Below are 18,765 nucleotides of genomic sequence, written 5' to 3'. Positions count from 1 at the left end.
AAAACTAAATTCATACCTATCAATGACATTGACTTTAAATGCATTAATACACCAGTCAAGAAACAGGATACGGTGTCATGAACAAAAAAACACAATCCATCAAGTATGTTGCCCACAAGACATTCATCTTATACAAAAGATAAAAACAAGCTCCAAATCAAAGGGTGGGAAAAATCTATCAAGGAAACCGCAACCGGAAAAATGAAGAAGTAGCAGTAATGATTTCTGATGAAAAACCATCATAAGAGGCAAAGAGGAGAATATAATGATTAAGGGCTCAGTTGAGCAAGATGACATCATCACGACAAATATCCATGCACTCCATGAGAGGCCTCCATGCCCACGTCCATCGTTAAAAGAACTGAACAGAGAAAGCGACCGCTCCACAAGGGCAGTGGGAGGCACAGTGCTTCTGATGAATAGCAGAACCAGTGGGAAGAAACTCGGCAAAGACATTAAAATAACCAACACAGTCAGCTCACCCTCACAGACGTACACCAGGCACTTCACATGACAAAATGCTCACAGGTCATTATCCAAAACCGACCACAAAGCAAGTCACAATACATTTAAGAACAATGAAATAATACAGAGCATCCATTCCGATTACAGCACTATGAAATTAGAAATCAGCATCAGGAGAACGAGGACGGGGTGGGGGATAAGACACATGAAAACAGAGTAACACCCTGCTTAAAAACTAGTGGGAAATAAAATAAAATAAATAGTTTTAAATCCTGGAATCAAACAAGAGCAAAAATACAACATTAATAAAACCTTTATGATAGCAAACACAGAACTCAAGGAGTAACTTATAACAATAAGTATCCCCCACCCGCCCCACAAAAGGGTGTGTGTGAAATCAACACTTGAACCCAACAACTCCAACAATTAGAAAAAGACCATAAAAAGCTTAGTCTCCAGAAGAAAGAATAAAGATTAGCACAGAGATTAATGATAGAGAAAACTAATGGAAAAAAAATAAAGAAGACTAGAAGTTGGCTCTTAGAAAACATTAACAGAATTGACAAACCACTGGCAAATTTAACAAAAGAAAGAGAAGATGCAAATAACGCGTATAAGAAATGAAATGGTGAAGTCACAACAGAACGAGGCAGAGGAGGAGGAGGAGGAGGGATGGAGGGAGGAGAAAGAGGAGGAGGGACGGAGGGAAGAGGAGGAGGAGGAGGGATGGAGGATGAGGAGGGATGGAGGGAGGAGAAGGGATGGAGGGAGGAGGAGGAGAAGGGATGGAGGGAGGAGGAGGAGGAGAAGGGATGGAGGGAGGAGGAGGGATGGAGGGAGGAGAAAGAGGAGGAGGGACGGAGGGAAGAGGAGGAGGAGGAGGGATGGAGGATGAGGAGGGATGGAGGGAGGAGAAGGGATGGAGGGAGGAGGAGGAGGAGAAGGGATGGAGGGAGGAGGAGGGATGGAGGGAGGAGGAGGGATGGAGGGAGGAGGGATGGAGGGAGGAGGAGGAGGGATGGAGGGAAGAAGAGGAGGAGGGATGGAGGGAGGAGGAGGGATGGAGGGAGGAGGAGGGATGGAGGGAGGAGGAGGAGGGATGGAGGGAGGAGGAGGAGGGATGGAGGGAGGAGGAGGGATGGAGGGAGGAGGAGGAGGGAGGAGGAGGAGGGATGGAGGGAAGAAGAGGAGGAGGGATGTAGGGAGGAGGAGGAGGGATGGAGGGAGGAGGAGGGATGGAGGAGGAGGAGGGATGGAGGGAGGAGGAGGGATGGAGGGAGGAGGAGGGATGGAGGGAGGAGGAGGAGGGATGGAGGGAGGAGGAGGAGGGATAGAGGGAGAAGGAAGAGGGATGGAGGGAGGAGGAGGAGGAGGGATGGAGGGAGGAGGAGGGATGGAGGGAGGAGGAAGAGGGATGGAGGGAGGAGGAGGAGGGATGGTGGGAGGAGGAGGAGGAGAAGGGAATGGAGGGAGGAGGAGGGATGGAGGGAGGAAGAGGAGGAGGGATGGAGGGAGGAGGAGGGATGGAGGGAGGAGGAGGAGGGATGGAGGGAGGAGGAGGGATGGAGGGAAGAAGAGGAGGAGGGATGGAGGGAGGAGGAGGAGGGATGGAGGGAGGAGGAGGGATGGAGGGAGGAGGAGGGATGGAGGAGGAGGAGGGATGGAGGGAGGAGGAGGAGGGATAGAGGGAGGAGGAAGAGGGATGGAGGGAGGAGGAGGGATGGAGGGAGGAGGAGGAAGAGAAGGGATGGAGGGAGGAGGAGGGATGGAGGGAGGAAGAGGAGGAGGGATGGAGGGAGGAGGAGGGATGGAGGGAGGAGGAGGGATGGAGGAGGAGGAGGGATGGAGGGAGGAGGAGGAGGGATAGAGGGAGGAGGAAGAGGGATGGAGGGAGGAGGAGGGATGGAGGGAGGAGGAGGAAGAGAAGGGATGGAGGGAGGAGGAGGGATGGAGGGAGGAAGAGGAGGAGGGATGGAGGGAGGAGGAGGGATGGAGGGAGGAGGAGGGATGGAGGGAGGAGGAGGGATGGAGGGAGGAGGAAGAGGAGGGATGGAGGGAGGAGAAGGAGGAGGGATGGAGGGAGGAGAAGGAGGAGGGATGGAGGGAGGAGGAGGAGGGATGGAGGAGGAGAAGAAGGGATGGAGGGAGGAGGAGGGATGGAGGGAGGAAGAGGAGGAGGGATGGAGGGAGGAGGAGGAGGGATGGAGGGAGGAGAAGGAGGAGGGATGGAGGGAGGAGGAGGAGGAGGGATGGAGGGAGGAGGAGGAGGGATGGAGGGAGGAGGAGGAGGAGGGATGGAGGGAGGAGGAGGAGGGATGGAGGGAGGAGGAGGAGGGATGGAGGGAGGAGGAGGAGGGATGGAGGGAGGAGGAGGAGGGATGGAGGGAGGAGGAGGAGGGATGGAGGGAGGAGGAGGGATGGAGGGAGGAGGAGGAGGGATGGAAGGAGGAGGAGGGATGATGATGAGGAGGAGGGATGGAGGGAGGAACCAGAACTCTGAGGAACTGCATTCCAACACATCTGAAAACCTAGAAGAAATGGACAACTTTCTAGAAGCACACGATCTGCTTTAAGCCAAGGAAGACTGAGAGAGAATGGCTATTTGAACAGACCCTAACAAAAGAAGGCACTGAGCGAGTCAAGGGAAAAACTTTCGACTTAACCGGTCCTGGCCTAGATGACTTCACTGGAGAATTTTACCAAACATTTAGAGACGAGTCGACGCTAATTCCACTCAAATTATCCCAGAACACAGAAAATGAGGAAATGCTTCCAGTTTTGTTTCGTGAAGTGAGCATAACCTGAGACCAAAGTCAGGCACAGGCACCCCTTTCACAATGTTCTGAACACAAAATGGGCATGCATCATCATCCAACGGAGAACTGACTCGGGAGCCCAATGACACGGAGCTGGGAGAACTGCTGGGCGAAGGTGCGGGAGGGAACCCACTGGTCAACCTGCCTGCCCACCATGCTACTCGTTTCCTCGGCTGAGCATTCTCTCTGTTCAAGACCCCGCCTATGTGACACAGCACTGGTTTTCAAGCTTAAGTGAGCATCTGAGTCATCGGGATGTCTTGATAAGACACAGACCACTGGGCCCACCCCAGAATGGCTGGCTGGGGTGAGTGAGGTCTGAGTCATGTGCCCATTAAGCAAGTAGCCGGGCATGCGGATGTGCTGGGCTGGGCCAGGCCATGGTTTGTTTTCAGAGCCGCTGCTCACTGCCGTGGTGCATCTGATGATTCCGATGCCACCCTGGGCGAAGGTTGTCTCCTGAGCCTGTGATTGTCAGTGCCCCTTTATCCACACCAGACTCACTGCCATTGAGCCATTGCCACCTCATGGGGACCCTGCAGGACAGGGGAGACTCGCCCCTGTCGGTTTCTGAGACGGCCACTCTCTGTGGCCTTTCTCCAGAGTGGCTGGGGCTTTCCAACTGCGGGGCTGGCAGTTAGCAGCCCAACCGTAACCACGGCGTCATCACAGCTCCTTTGTGCCCCTTTCTAGATAAAGGGGCCGCAGATAGGGCAGGTGAACTGACCAACGCCCACTGAGGGTTGGCCCTGGGCAGAGCTGGACCTAGATCCATGGCCAAGGGCCGCCTCTGTCTTTTGCTTTTTCCACTCCTGTCTTCCTGCCACCATATGATGGCTGGCATGCACACCTACTGCTGATTGCCCATTTGCTAGGCCCTAGACACTGAGCTCAGCTGTTACCACGTTGTAACTGATAGGTACGTAAGCACTCTATGAAGGCTGGCATAGTCCATCTTCATTATACTGAGGAAGCTGCTCGGGCCTGAGTGGTAAGCCACTTTTCAAGGTGACCTGCTGTCAGCTGATGGAGCTGCTGCAGGAGCACAAGATGTTTGGTGCCCAAGCCCCTGTACCTAACCCCCGTGCTGCCTACTCGGCCTCCTCCTTCACCACGGCAGCTCTGGTCCTCACGGCTCTGGCTTCTGGGTGCCTCCTTCTGGCCAACAGATGGATGATGCCATTCAGTCCTTATCCAAAACTCTGAAGACGTTACCATCATACCCGTGCATAGGGATGAGAGAACCAAAGCCTGAAGAGACACGTGTGTGTTGGTGAGGGAATGCTCTATAGACAGGTGACTCTGGGGTCTTGCAAGTGTCTTCTTAGAGGAAAGCAGTGAGAGGCAGGCTCTCTGGGACAGGACACTTGCAGAATCTTAAACGGCTTGCTGAGACCCACCAGCAGACAGTCACTGGATAGGCTAGTCCCGAACACACCAGGGGACAATGCAGCTTCTACCAGGTTCCCAGCATTCTTGGATCATCCAGGAGGAGAAAGGCTAGTCTGGGCTCCTGGCCTCTGGTGCTGCTTGCACCTCTAGGAGCAGACCCTGCACACGAGTCAGGAGGAACACAAGCTCTGCTTTACTGAACCCCCTTCCCTCTAGGCCTTATTTATGGGGAATCTCGCTCTCAATTTGAAAATGGCTTAAACTGACTGTTGGGGAGGGGGCTAGCTGAAAGTATTTAAAAACCACCCCATCAGTATTTAAAACGAAACAACCACCATGGCCACCACCCCTGAACTTTTTTCTCTAATACAAAAAAAACCCCCAACAACACCCCAACTATCTTTCTTACATTCTGATTATGAAAGTACCACCAGTCCTAGTTACTGTCTGGTGGATTCTGACTCATGGTGAGCCCATGTGTATATGAGATAAGCACAACTGGCTTCACAGGGACTCAGTGTGACACTTTTAGAACTAGATCACCGAGCTACTGGGTGGGTCTGAACCTCCACCTTTTAAAAAAATCACTTTACTGGGGGATCTTACAGCTCTTATAATCCGTACATCAATTATATCAAGCACATTTGTGCATATGCTGCCATCAACATTTCCAAAACAGTTTCTTTCTACTTGAGCCCTTGGTATCAGTTCCTCTTTTTCCCCCTCCCTCTTTCCATCCCTCGTGAACAATTGAATTTATAAATTATTTTTATTTTCATATTTTACACCATCTGCTGTCTCCCTTCACCCACGCTTCTGTTGTTCGTCCCCCTGGGGTGTTGTACACGGATCACTGTGATCAGTTCCCAGTTTGAGACAGTTAAAGTTTATTGTGCCAACTTGGACGATAAACACATGTGGGGTTAATTGAAGGGTAGAGAGATAAATGGCTCAGTGAACCTCGCCTTTCTGGTTCTTGGGTCTTTTGCTCTCTGATGGTTGGATCAGGGTGCCGCTGCCTTAGCCAGTTCCCTGCTTCAGCTTGCAAGGCTCACTTCCTGCATGACATTCCCAAGGAGAAGTCACATGGACCTACCCTGATGCAGTCCTGGGTGTTGGAGTACGTGTGTGGAGACCCCTGCCAGCGCTGTGATGCTTACAAGTTCACTGATTTGGCATTCCTCTTGCCGTCGGCATTATTGTGTGTGTTTTGTGAGGTGGAAGAGGACTTTGTGGATTGGTGTCGGACATATGGGCTAATGTTGGACTTGTGGGCTTGGGCAGCACTGGGTTGGGATGTTTTCTTGATGTGCACTTACACTTTATCTAAAATTCTCTCTTATACATATGAGTTTCTGTGGATTTGTTTCTCTAATGTACCCAGATTAACATATAGTTTTCTCCCCCACCTTCCCCCTACCCTCGTGGTATCGCTACTCTCATTACTGGTCATGAGAGATTTATCTGTCATAGATTCTGTGTGTTGAGAGTTCGTATCTGTACGAGTGTACATGCTCTAGTCTAGCCAGATTTGTAAGGCAGAACTTGGGTTAGGACAGTGGAGGGGAAGAAGCACTAAAGAACTTGAGGAATGTTGTGTTTCGTCGGTGCTGTACTGTGAACCTCTTTTTCAGATAGCAGCTGAGCACATTAACTGCTTGCCCAGGGACCTTTATCCTAAAAGCAACATACACTTATTATATAGCCATTCAATGGTGTGTAAACACCTGGGACAGAAGGTGACAGCTATACGGGCCCCCTGTTTAAAAAGTTTGAGGACCCCTGCTCTAGCCCTTCCATTGTGGACAGGAAGACTTGCAGGCCTCAGGGGTCAGAGCACAGGCTTGAGAGGAAGACAGCAGGGCTGAATCCCTGTGCTGGCAGGGCCACTGTGTAGGAGCGATGCAACTGAAGCCGCAGTCTCTTCCTCTATGAAACGGGGAGAATGAGGGCACGTGGACTGAACGACACAGTAGTGTACACGGGCCAGCTGAGAGCCTCGCACATGACAGATGCGCGCCCTCAAGGAACAGCAGCTGGCAGAGCCTGGTCCGTGTTTTCTCCTGGAATTTGTCATAGTTGTAAAAACTGAAAGTGAAAGCATGCAGTTATTTTAGGTGCTACTCATAGTGATTCATGCGCAATAGAACGAACCACTGCCCGGCTCGGTGCCATCTCAACATCGTTCTGAAGGCGTGCCCACTCTTACAGCCAGGTGTCACTTCATCTCATTGAGGGTCTTTTTTTGGACTCTCTATTTCATCAAAAGTAAAAATCCTCAAGACTAGACCAGTAGACAACATCATGATAAATGGAGAAAAATTGACGTTGTAAAAGATTGCTCAAGAAATCAGCTAATGTACTGCTATGGGGCAAAGCTGCCACAGACGCCTTGTTAAGGTGTTAAAGAGCAAGGATGCCACTTTGAGGCCTAGGGTGCACTTGATCCAAGCCATGGTATTCTCAGTTGCCTCATAATAAGGGAAAGTCAGCCGATGACGAAGGAAGACCAACAAGAATTGATGCCTTTGAGTTATGGTGTTGGTGAAGAATACCGAAAGTGCCGCCAGGAAAACACTTGGAACAAGTCTAGCCACGATGCTCTTTAGGGGCGAGGATGGTGAGATTTTGTCTCATGTCTTTGGGTATGTTACCAGAGAGACCAGTGCTTGGAAACGGCAACATGCTTGGAGAAGAGGAAAAGGCTCAGGGCGATGGACGGATGCAGTCACTGCCGCAAGGGGCTCAAACATCTACCTAATGCCTGCAAAGCAAGCGCTGGCCGTCTACTTCAGAAAGTGCACCCACTGCAAACCCTGCAGGGAACAGTTCCACCCTCACGGGGCTGCCACCAGTCAGGGTGGACTCCGCAGCTTAGTGCGTAGTAACCCTGCACTCCTCTCCCCATCCTTTCTCAATCTGTAGGATCAGCAGATAATCGGAGGCGCTGGATTCTATGAAGAAGAACGCAGCATCAAGACTAGAGGACGGTTTAGTAACCATTTGCCACACACAGAGGGCACAACCTTGCTTGCTGAAAGGGAGGAAGACCGGGAGCAATTGCTGATGAAGATCAAGGCTGATGATGCAACTTCTATTGTGGATCACAACTCGATGTCAAGGAAACAAAAAACCCTTACAACTGGACCGATGAGGAACATCATGACAAATGGTCAAAGGTCTGAAGTTGTCAAGGGTCTTGTCCTGCTTGGATCCACAATCAATGCTCATGGAAGCAGCAGTCCAGAGACCAAGAGATGCATTGCATCAGGCAAATCTAATGCGCGATCTCTTGAAAGTGTTGAAAAGCAAGGATGTTACCTTGAGGACTAAGGTGAGCCTGACCCAAGCCATGGTATTTTCAATTGCCCCATATGCATGGGAAAATTGGATATTGACAAAGGAAGATAGAAGGATTGATACATGTGAATTATGGTGTTGGTGAAGTATAACAAAAGTATTACAGGTTGATGAAAGAACAAACAAGTCTGTCTTGGAAGACGTACAGCCAGAATGCTCCTTAGAAGCGAGGACGGTGAGACTTCTCATGGATGTGGATATGTCATTAGGAGAGAGCAGTCCCTGGAAAAGGCCATCATGCTTAGAGAGTAGAGGGCAGGAAGAGGAGGACGACCAGCACTCAACAAGAGGATCGACACCGTGGCTGCAACAATGAGATCAAACCTACGAACAGCGGTGAGGACTGGGCAGTGCTTCCTTCTGCTGGACCTAGGTCTCCACCACTTGGAACCGACTCCATAACACCTGACAGCAATTCTGCACCTCTCTTTTGACATTTCATTTCGGAGGCACATAACTTCTTTTATATAAAAGCCCTGGTGGCATAGTGGTTATGCACCGGGCTGCGATCCACAAGGTCTGAAGTTTGAAACTAGCAGCTGCTCCTCGGGAGAAAGACAGAGCTTTCTAACTCTCACACAGTTACAGCCTCAGAAACCCACAGGGGCAGTTCTAGCCTGTCTTATAGAGTTGCTATGAGTCAGCATCGAATCGATGGCAGTGAGAGAATGAGTATTGTTTCGATGTGCCCTAACTTATTAACCCCAGAGGATGTAATCTTATAAAATCAAATTTAATTTCCCCCTATTACAAAGAGCATTTCCACGGAGAGCTTCTTCCTACCTCTTTGCTCAACTGTGCAGCTGCCATTTGGGTAAGCGCCTGGTCATAGAATTTCAGGGTCAGAGAATATGCTTGCTTCACAGTGTGGCACACTTTGCCATACAGCTACTCATAAAAGGTATATTCATTTTAATTTCCCAGAGCCCTCATCCTTCTCTCCCAGATTGCTTGGATACATCCTCTTCCAGCATGTCACACAGTGGCAGCTTCTCACAACGTGGCCTCCCAGGCCCCCAGCGCAGGACCACTTCTGGCATCCTGTCTCCATCACCTCCACCTCCAGCAGCTTGAGTATCGGGGCAAGCCAAGAAGAGACTGCTCCCCACCTTATTTGATCCCCTCTTGGGAGAGGGAAGGAGAATTCTATCAGTGCCACCTGGAACCGAGGGCCAGCAGGGTGAGGTCACCGCCCCTGACTCCCCAGACGGGTGGAGAGCAGAGATGAGGCCTTTTCCCAGCATACTCCACTAGGGCAAAGGCATTATATCAGGTAGACATCAACGTCACTAACCGCTTTGGAAACCACCTCTACGTACCCGTTTCTGCAGCTAGGGAGGTAGATAAGACCCAGCTCCGGGCACCAGGGTGTTCAGAAAAACCCAAGCTAAACTCACTGCCTCCAAGTTGATGTGGACTCACAGCGACCCTGCAGGACAGGGCAGAACTGCCCCTGTTGAGTTCCCAAGACTGTAGAGTGCTCATGAGTGCCTGGTGGTTTTGAACTGCAGACCTTCCAGTTAGCAGTCCACTGCATAACCACTACCCCACCAGGGCTCCTTAGAGCATCCAAAGCCCCCTGGAAGGTCATGTCACGCTGCTGTTCAGAGCCAGGAGGGAGCTGGTGGTACGGGGAGTACGAGGTGTGGCTGGCCCCTCTCCAGCACCGGGAAGCCATGCGAGGCACTGAGGAGGCCGCCTATGAGAACACCTCAAAAAGTTCATGGAAAAATGGAATGAAAAGGTCATGGATTTTTTCCCCATGAACTTTCAGAAACCCCCTCATATCTGAGCGAGGAAAGGGTGAGCTTGGCGGGCCGAGGCTGAGGAAAGGCATTTTAGGAAGTAAGCACAGTATGTTCTTCTAGGACATTGGTTCTCAACCTTCCTCATGCTGTGACCCTTTCGGACAGTTCCTCATGTTGTGGTGTCCCCCCAACCATAACTTTATTTTCGTTATTACTTCTTAACTGTAATTTTGCTACTGTTATGAATTGGGTGACCCCTGTGAAAGGGTTATTCAACCCCCACAGGGGTCACGACCCACAGGTTGAGAATCGCTGTTCTAGGAGGTCCTGGCCCAGGGCTGGGGCTCACCAACAGTCCTGGATGGCTGGGCAAGGCGGGCGTTCTGGTTTCCCCTGGTCCATGTGCATCCTCCCTTCTGAGCACGGCATCTGACTTTGTTTGGGGGAAGTAGGCGCCTCTGCTCTTGTGACTTCTCTAGGGTTGGCATGTGACTGTGGCCTGGATGATGAGGACATTGCTCTGGGATGGACAAGGGGACTCAGTTTGGGGAATTCTTGGGAGTAATGGGAAAAAGAAACTATTTCCCCGGGGCTTAAAGTCTGCAGCAGCTGGAGCTCTCCACAGGACAGAGTGCTGGAGAGGGAAGCCAGGCCGAGTGAGAGCAGAGGCAAGGGAGCGAGAGAGCTGCTGCGCCCCGGGGAGATGCGACTGTCCCTGGACCTCACAGGCCTGCAGCTGCCACTTGGGGCTTCCATGGTGGGGCCAATTAACGCTCACTTAGTGTTGACTGACCAGGGTTTCTGCTCCTTGTGACCAGAGGAATGCATTGGAGCAAGAGGACCCAGGGGAGGCTGGAAGGCCAAGCAGGGCCCGCTCACAAAGGCAGCTGTGGAGGTAGGGATTTTTCTAAGCCTGAGAACAGGCAGGACTCCAACCAAGCAGGAGCACTTTCAGAGGGTGACTGTCTTTTGGAAACAAAAGCCTTGCTAGTCTAGATGGTTCCTGCTAGCATATCGACGCGTGAGGGTGGTGCGGGCCTGGGCGGGTTCCGCTCTGCTGGGCACGCACAGGGTCCTTATGGGTCAGAACCAATTGGAGGGCACTTCACCACAGCTTAGATGGAAGGGGTGGGTCAGGGGCTTTTTTAGACATTTAAGAGCATTTGGAATATCTTCTCTGGGCTTTCCCCATTAGGATGGGTGGCCCAGTCTCGAATTAGAGTCAAATTATTAAATCATCAGCCCTGACAGCACGTTTCAATTTATCTCAATTTCTGAAAATATGCTCACGCCTTCCAGACTGATCTCTTTCCTCCATCACCGCGAAGAAAAGGGCTCTTAGCAGCAATTCATCAGGGGGCGCCTGCCCCTTCATGAGAGCCCCACTCTGGCACACACAGAAGCCCTGGCCTCCCTGTACAGAGTCACTAGCAGATGAATGGTCTCCCCTGTCCCCGGAGCCTCGGGCTTGGCTTCCAGGGGGTCTGGGTGGTGGGCTGTCAGCAGCTCAGAGAACTCGCCTCCTCAAAGACAGGAGAGAGCGAGCCAAGGAGGTGAGGTCTCCGACTGGGCCTCGGTACCCCGACATCACATCCCCTCAGCTCCCCTCAAGAGTGAAGGGCATAATTGGGACAAATGGAAACACGAGCCAGCCTCCTTCCCCCGCCCAGTGAGCGACTTCAAATACGGCTTCATTACGGGCGCTTTTGTAAATAAACTGTGTGGAGAAAAATGCCATTTGTTCTGCTGTAATTGCCTGATGAGGATCATTAGATGGGTCTCTGAGAGACACAGAACAAAGTCATTTGGGGTTTTAGAAATTCCTTTGTGCGAATCTTTCTCCATTCACTATTCTACCCAGAGGGAGCTTTTGAAAGGGGACTTTCTTGACTGAGGATCCAGTTCAGCGCTGGGAAGGCTGGCCCTGGCCAAGGACACACCTGCTCTGAGTCCTCAGTCAGCGCACATTTTCCAAGTGCCTCCTCTGTGCCAGACCACCCTGTCCCTCTCGGGGTCTGGAGTGAATAAAAGACACAAAGGTCCCGCCCCTATCGAAGTTTACCTGCTGGGGGGAACTCAGGACACAGATGCGCCCATTTCTTGGAATAAACTTGGTAGCAAACTTCATAAACGAAGTCTGTTTAATTCGCATACTGGGTACTTCCGATTCCCAGGGATGAGTTTATTGTATCCTTAAGGATGAATCTTCAGCTGACTCAATCAATACCAGAAAGATGTTTACCTCTGTTTCATTGACTCTGCAAAGGCAGTCGATTGTGTGGGCCCAGGGGATGGGCTCATGTGAAACCTGTACACAGACCAAGAGGCAGTCATTTGAACAGAACAAGGGGAGGCGGCAAGGTTTTACATAAAAAGGTGTGCATTCAGGCCTATTCATCTGTATGCTGAGCAAACAGTCTGTGAAACTGGATGACATGAACACGGATGCAGCAGCAGGACGGGAGGACGATTCATTAACAACCTGTGATGCATGTACAGAGCATACAACTTTACTCATTGGCATAGAAGAAGGCCCGAAGCAATTACTGATGAAGATAAAAGATTACAGTCTTCAGTATGGATTACTTCTTAAGAGAGCAAAAATCCTCACAACTGGGCCAATGAGCCACATCATGATAAAGAGAGAAAGGGCTGATGTTACAAAGAAGTACACTTACTTGGCTCCATAATCAACACTGATGGGGTAGCAGCTAAGAAATAAATGACACGCTGCATCAGGCACATAAACTCTTCAAAGTCTTAAAGAGCAACAATGTCACTTTGAGGACACAGTGATCTTATAAGACAGAGTAGAACTGCCCCAAAAGGTTCCCAAGGAAGCAGACGGCCACAGCTAGGGAACTCTCCAGGGAAGCCAGGGGAATGGTCAGTGGCCTCACACACATGAGAGCGGGACAATGGGCAAGGAGGGCTGCAGAAGAACGGCTACATCTGAACCGAGCGGTCGGCGAGGCACAGTAAGCATATCATGGACGTGCACGAACAAATCTGCTTTGGATGACGCATGGCCAGAATGTTCCCTGGAAGCAAGAGTAACGAGATTTTTGTCTCACATACTTTGGACATGTCATCAGGAGAGTCCAGACCCTGAAAAGGACATCATGCTTGGTACAGGGTCAGTGAAAGAGTCTGACCTTCACAAGATGGTCTGACATAATGGCGCAATGTAACAAGCTCAACCAAAGCCACAAGAGTCAGAATGTCGGTGTTTCACACGCTGTACACAGGGTGGCTGTGAGTCAGGAATGACTCAGTGGCTTCTACCAGTAACACAAGGATGTAGCATCTGCAAAACTAGACTGGGTGACATTTGTGCCATTGCTTACCAAACCTATACCCATCACCAATCAGCCATTGCTCTTTTTGTGATATGCTGGGATGTAGCCTGAGAAAATACATCAACACAGAACAGAGGCAGCCTCTACAGTTTACCAAGTTGGCTAGAAGAGGAGACCTAATTGCTAATTCTGATTTGGCGTGTTGTTAATTCACTTCACTGGGAGGCCGTGAAATTTTCAGGAAACTTAGCACTAACCCAAGGAGTGGGTAAAACTAAGAAGGAAGAGAAGAGTGTGGCTACTCTCTTGCAGTAGCCTTCCTCTCAAGGAATGTGTGACACCGCCAGCCAGAGCACAGCTTTGGAGTCAGGTGGACCTGGCTTCAGGCCCTAGTCTGTTATACTTTCACTTCTGTGGGCCTTGGTCTGCGCCCACCTTGCCTGCAAAGAGAGAGGGGGACGTAGGACAGTGCCCCCTTCTGGAGTGTTGTGAGGGCCAAACCCGGGAACATGCGTGGAGGCCGTGGCCGTGTCCTGCATACGGTAAGCACTTCATGCCGGTGGTGGTCCAGACTGAAACGTCACCACTACACCCAGGCGTGGATGCACAATTTCTACAGCTGACATCTGTTTGCACCAGCAGGCGTGGATTCCCTGGAGTGTCACTGCTGCCTAGTCCTGTACTGAAGGGCCTGGTCCCCTCATGGGAAGCAGCTTCAAAACTCTGGAGCTTAAAATGACACAGATCAGTTTTTAAGCCAAAACAATGTTTTCATAAGATTTGGGGCTGGTTTCCTAGTGAATCAAAAACTTATGTGCCCTAAATCCGAACTGATGGTGCAGTGGTTACGTGCTCAGCCGGTACCGGAATGGTTGGTGGTGCGAGATGAGGCAGTCCGCTCCTGCCAAGACGCTCAGCCTTGGAAGCCGGTCTCCTCAGTCCTGCGGGGCCCATGTGAGTCGGGGCGATTATTTTCGGTTTGGTCATTTTGAACTGCCGAACCAGTGGCACGGATCACCAGAGTGGCGGTGCTGACAGAGATAACCATCTTTAGGGTCTCCACTGAGAAGCACCTTGTCAGCATGATTTCATCTAATCCTCACAATAAACCGATGAATGAGAAGTGTCACTCGGCCCGTTTTGCAGAAGCAGACACGAAGGGCCGGTGAAGTGAGGATTCTCTGTTCAGGATCGCACAGCTGGCAGGAAGGGGCAGAGCCAGGATCTGACTGAGGTGCCCTGGCGCTGGTCCCAAGGCCAGCACCACTGTGCTTCCAGCCGTCTCTCCTAGGCAGGCAGTCATGGCCGGCTCAGGGGCCATCAGGGTTGCTTGTTCACCGGGTTGGGCCAGTCATGGTGCCGGTCCCCTCTAGGGGGCCAGGAACACCAGGACTGGCTCTGGCAGACCGCAAGGAGCTAGGACCAGCCCGCTGTCCCCTCAGAGGGACCCAAGGGCTGCCTTCCCCAGTGACAAGAAGACAGTCCCACGTTCCAGGAGCGGAACACGGCCTGGTGGTCAGCAGGAACGCCAGCTCTCCAGCACTGTCAGAACGAGGCTATCGCAGGGGCTGGTCGTACCAGTTATGCGAACGCTCTCCAGTTGCTTCCAACTCCCCGGGCCGTTGCTTCCAACACCTAGCGCAGAATGGCCTAGGCGTCCAGAGGCAGACTGCCACACCGTTCTCCCGCGGAGCGGCTGGCGGGTTTCGTGGGCGGACCTTTCAATTAGCCGCACAGCACGTGACCACTGCACCCCGGGGCACCTTCAAATTGGTCGTAGGAGACCGTTATTACAGGCGCGGTTAACCATGCTCCCAGAAGGTGCGCTGGCTCCCAAGGTGGGCGCGGAAGCCAGGCGCTTCCAGAGGCTGCACTGGGGGCGGGGGGGCTACCGGGGCGGGGCGCGGGCTCACCTTGAAGGAGATTTCGTACTGCTCCCCTCCCCAGATCTCCAAGCCGGGGTCGTACCCGCCCAGCTCCCAGAACCACTTCCGGTCCACGGCGAAGAGTCCGCCAGCCATCACGGGAGACCTGCCGGGGAAAAGAAACGCAAAGACCCGCGCTGTGAAGACGCGCCGCGCTCCGCCAGGGCCCTTTCAGTGACGCCCCTGGCCTACACCTCCTCTTCATGAGCCGTCGTCCACTTCCGCCCAGCTGATCCAGGGTCCCTACCTCACTCCCGGATGCTTGTGAAAGGACACCACAGTGCATTCCGCCCCGGGGCTTTGCCGAGCAGTCTCTCCCCTCTCCGGTCCTCCCATTATAGTTGAATGGCCTGGGTCAGGCCTTCCCAAGCCTGTCCATGCAGTAGGACCCCTCAGAGCAGGCAGAATCTGGGGGATGGCGCCTAGGAATCGGTATTATGTACATGCTCCTCTGGCTTCCCTGCTCAGGCGGCACTGATTTACACCCCCCCCCCCGCCCCCCATGCTGCCTCAGTCAGGAATAAGCATGCGCGAAGCCGTGGAAGAGTGAAAAGGGAGTGGGGATCAGGAATCAGGGAACCCTCATTTTTATGCCAGCTCTCCTGAACATGCCGTGTGACCTGAGCTGACATGTGTGACCATCTGCCCCCCATGAGGTATGGCAGTTACCAGCCACATGTGACCACCCAAGATGTCCCACAAGATGAGATGTGCTGGGAGTGTAACACACACCCTGGCACTGGAAGATTTTCTGTGAAGAAAAGAATACGGATTTTCTCACTACTAATGCCGACTAGGGTATCGATGGTATTTTAGATAACTAGACAGTGTTTTATGTGCTCAGCTGCTAACTACAAAGTCAGTAGTTTGAAACCACCAGCCGCTTCCCAGGAAAAAGATGAGACTTTCGACTCCCATCAAGAGTTAGTCTCAGAAACCCACGGGGGGGGGGGGGGGAGTTCTACCCTGTCCTACAGGGTCACTGTGAGTCGGCATCAACTCAATGGCAGTAAGATTTAAAAATATCTGCTGTTGAGACCAATTTCATGTGTGCTTTGTGCAATTTGCATGTAGTTATGAGGGAGTGTCAACACCCACAGGAGGCCTGCACTGCATTTCTCCCAGGCAGCAGCACTGACAGTAGCGCTCCGCGTCCTTCCCTGGCCATGCTGCACCACGGAGGGGCCGCACTGCATCCCGCTCACATGGTGACCAGTTTTCTAAAAGTACTCAGGGGCTCACAGACAATAAGGCAGACTGTGTGTGTGTGTGTGTGTGTGTGTGTGTGTAGGGCTGGAGTTGCAACTCTGTTGTATGGAGGGACAGTATGCATTTCTGACTTGGCAGTTCACGGGGAATTGGACTTAAGTTTCTGGTTCTAAGAACCAGTCTGGGCTGAAGCCAGTGGCCGGGCCCAAGCCTGCCAGTGTGGGTAGGATCCTAGCCTGAAGGCACTGTGGATGCTGGAGGCGTTGCCTCCAGAGGGAGGCCTCTCTCCCCAGCCTGCTCTGCTGTCCGGCATGTTCAGCAACGCCAACAACTCCACGTTGTCTAGTCTGGGAACTCACTTTACCAATGCAATTTCCAGCTCCCACAATGCTCTCTGACCAGCCCCCTGCAGAGAGAGGGATCTGAAATTCAGAAATGCTATACCATCTGCTCGAGGGCATGGAGTTAGCAAGTGGGTGAGCTGTGAGTCAAACTGGGGTTTTCCCCCAGAGCTGGTGCCTTTCAAACCTCATGATGCCATGCTGCACCTGCAGTATGCTCCCCAGCTGGGGCCCTGGGGAAGCATGCCCACGTACAATACAGACGAGAGAATCCTGGAAAGAACGGAGACTCCGAAGGATGGAGAGTCCCTTAGAAAGGACCCAGGCAAGGGGGAAGGGGTGGAAGAGCTCTTGGCCTGTGCTGTACACCCAAATTTCCTGGGGAACTTTAAAGAACACTGATGCCCAGTCCCCACCCCGAGACTCTGGGGTCCTTGGCCAGGGTGTTTTTATAACCCCCACACTTCCCTGTACAGCCAGGGTGGAGGCCGGGTGCTCTGTGGCCAAGCTTGTGCTGCGCTGTCCAGATGCAGACCCTGGCTGGGCTCTGCTCCTGCGCACAGTGCCGTCTTTCCCTCACTGCACCCCAGGAGGCTCATCCCTGAGGGCTTTCCAAACCAAGGGCCCATGGTCTGCTCATGGCCAGAGCTCACCCAGTAAGGGGAGGGGGCTGGCCTGACTGCATCTATGTCACCCCCAAAATGCTGTTTTCAGAAGCAGCCTTCTCCGACCTCAGCTTCTGTACTGTGGCATCTTGGGTAGATCTCGCTCCTGCTCTGAACTGCAGGGTCTGCATCAGTCCAAGGCCAATGCCGTCTATCCCCAGGGCATGCTTGTCAGGGTCCTGGGCAAGCATGACAGTTGAAGTTGCTTTGCCAGCTCAGGCTGAGTGTTAGCTACTCCTGCTATTAGCACTCCTGTTATTCTGGAGTATTCAAGTGGGCCGGGCTTGACTTTGAGGCAGAGGGGAAACTGAGTGTATGGTGTGGTCCATGCTGTATCTTTGGGCTAGGGAGGAATCTCATGCTTGCTGCTGGGCAGGATTAGGAAGATACAGGAGAATATATCTTTTTTTTTTTGAGAATATAAATATCTTTTCCCTGTTCAAGAGGCAGATGGACCCTCCCCTGTCTCAGGTCTTCCAGCACCTGGTCCCTTTCATTTCCTTGGTTAGCCCAGCTCTTTCTACTCTTGAGACTTCATTGGGCCCACAGCATTAGGGAGACTCCTCCAGAACTCCAGTTTGCACTGGACACCCTCGTAAGGTGGAGAGGGCAAGGGAGGGCAGAGCTGAGGATTCACTGGGGACACATGTGTCAAACTGGGGCCAGGTGGGCGTAGCAGACAGGAGAATGACTTTGCAAAAATGCCCATGTCCTAATCCCGGAACTCTGTGACTGCGTCCTTACACAATAAAGGGGCCTTTGCAGATGTGACGAAGTTCAGGATTATGACATGGAAAGCTGACACTGGATTATCTGGGTGGGCTCAATGTAATCATAAGGGTCCATGTAAGGGGGAGCAGGAGATCAATGGCAGAGAAGGAGATGTGATATCAGAAACAGAGGGACAAAGGGAAAGGGGGGGAGAGAGAGAGAGAGAGAGAAAGAGAAAAGAGGGAAAGAGAGAAGAGAGGGGGGAGAGACGAAAAGAGGGAGGGGAGAAAGAGATTGATTTTAAGTTTCTGCTTGCTGGTTTAGAGATGGGGGAGGAGATGAAGGAAGAGGCCATAAGCCAATGAATGAAAGCAACCTCTAGAAGCTGGAAAGACAAGAAACTAGAAGTTCCCTAGACCCTGACTTTTTGAATGTAGTCCACTTAAAGCCCAGTTTGGGCTTTTGACCTCCAGAAATGTGAGTGTCGGTAAGTCTATGTTGTTTGAAGCCGCTGAGTATGTGGTCATTGGTGAGAACAGCAACAGGGAGCAGTGGGCAGAATAGCCCGACTTCAGCTTTACAGGCAAAGAGCTCCTCCAGGCTGGTCGGAGGGCTAGACAGCTCACAGGACAGTTGCAGGGCTCAGCCCACTGTGGAAGAAGAGACCTTTCCAAAGCCTGGGCACCAGCACCAAGACTGGGCTCTATTTCTGGTTTAGCTACAAATCAGGGCAGCCCCTGCACCCCCTCTCCTGGGTCCTCAATCTCTGCCTCTGAGAAGGGGTTGGGAGTTATCCTCTGCAGCTCCCCTTCCAACCCTCACATCATTGAAGGC

The 18,765-nt window shown here is 52.1% G+C and overlaps 1 protein-coding gene across 3 annotated transcripts in view; it reads right to left on the bottom strand.

Moving 5' to 3' along the window:
• The window catches only part of GALNT10 (polypeptide N-acetylgalactosaminyltransferase 10), a 270,449-nt gene that overhangs the window by 34,927 nt on the left and 216,757 nt on the right, over positions 1 to 18,765 (bottom strand). For all 3 annotated transcript variants that reach the window (XM_075541867.1, XM_075541866.1, XM_075541868.1), the window contains one exon: positions 14,994 to 15,111. In XM_075541867.1, the coding sequence (XP_075397982.1) occupies positions 14,994 to 15,111 (118 nt within the window). The remainder of the gene's footprint in view (positions 1 to 14,993; positions 15,112 to 18,765) is intronic.

This window comes from Tenrec ecaudatus, chromosome 2 (assembly GCF_050624435.1).
Source record: "Tenrec ecaudatus isolate mTenEca1 chromosome 2, mTenEca1.hap1, whole genome shotgun sequence".
NCBI classification, from domain to species: Eukaryota; Metazoa; Chordata; class Mammalia; order Afrosoricida; family Tenrecidae; genus Tenrec; species Tenrec ecaudatus.
This window is presented reverse-complemented; position numbering and strand designations above follow the sequence as displayed.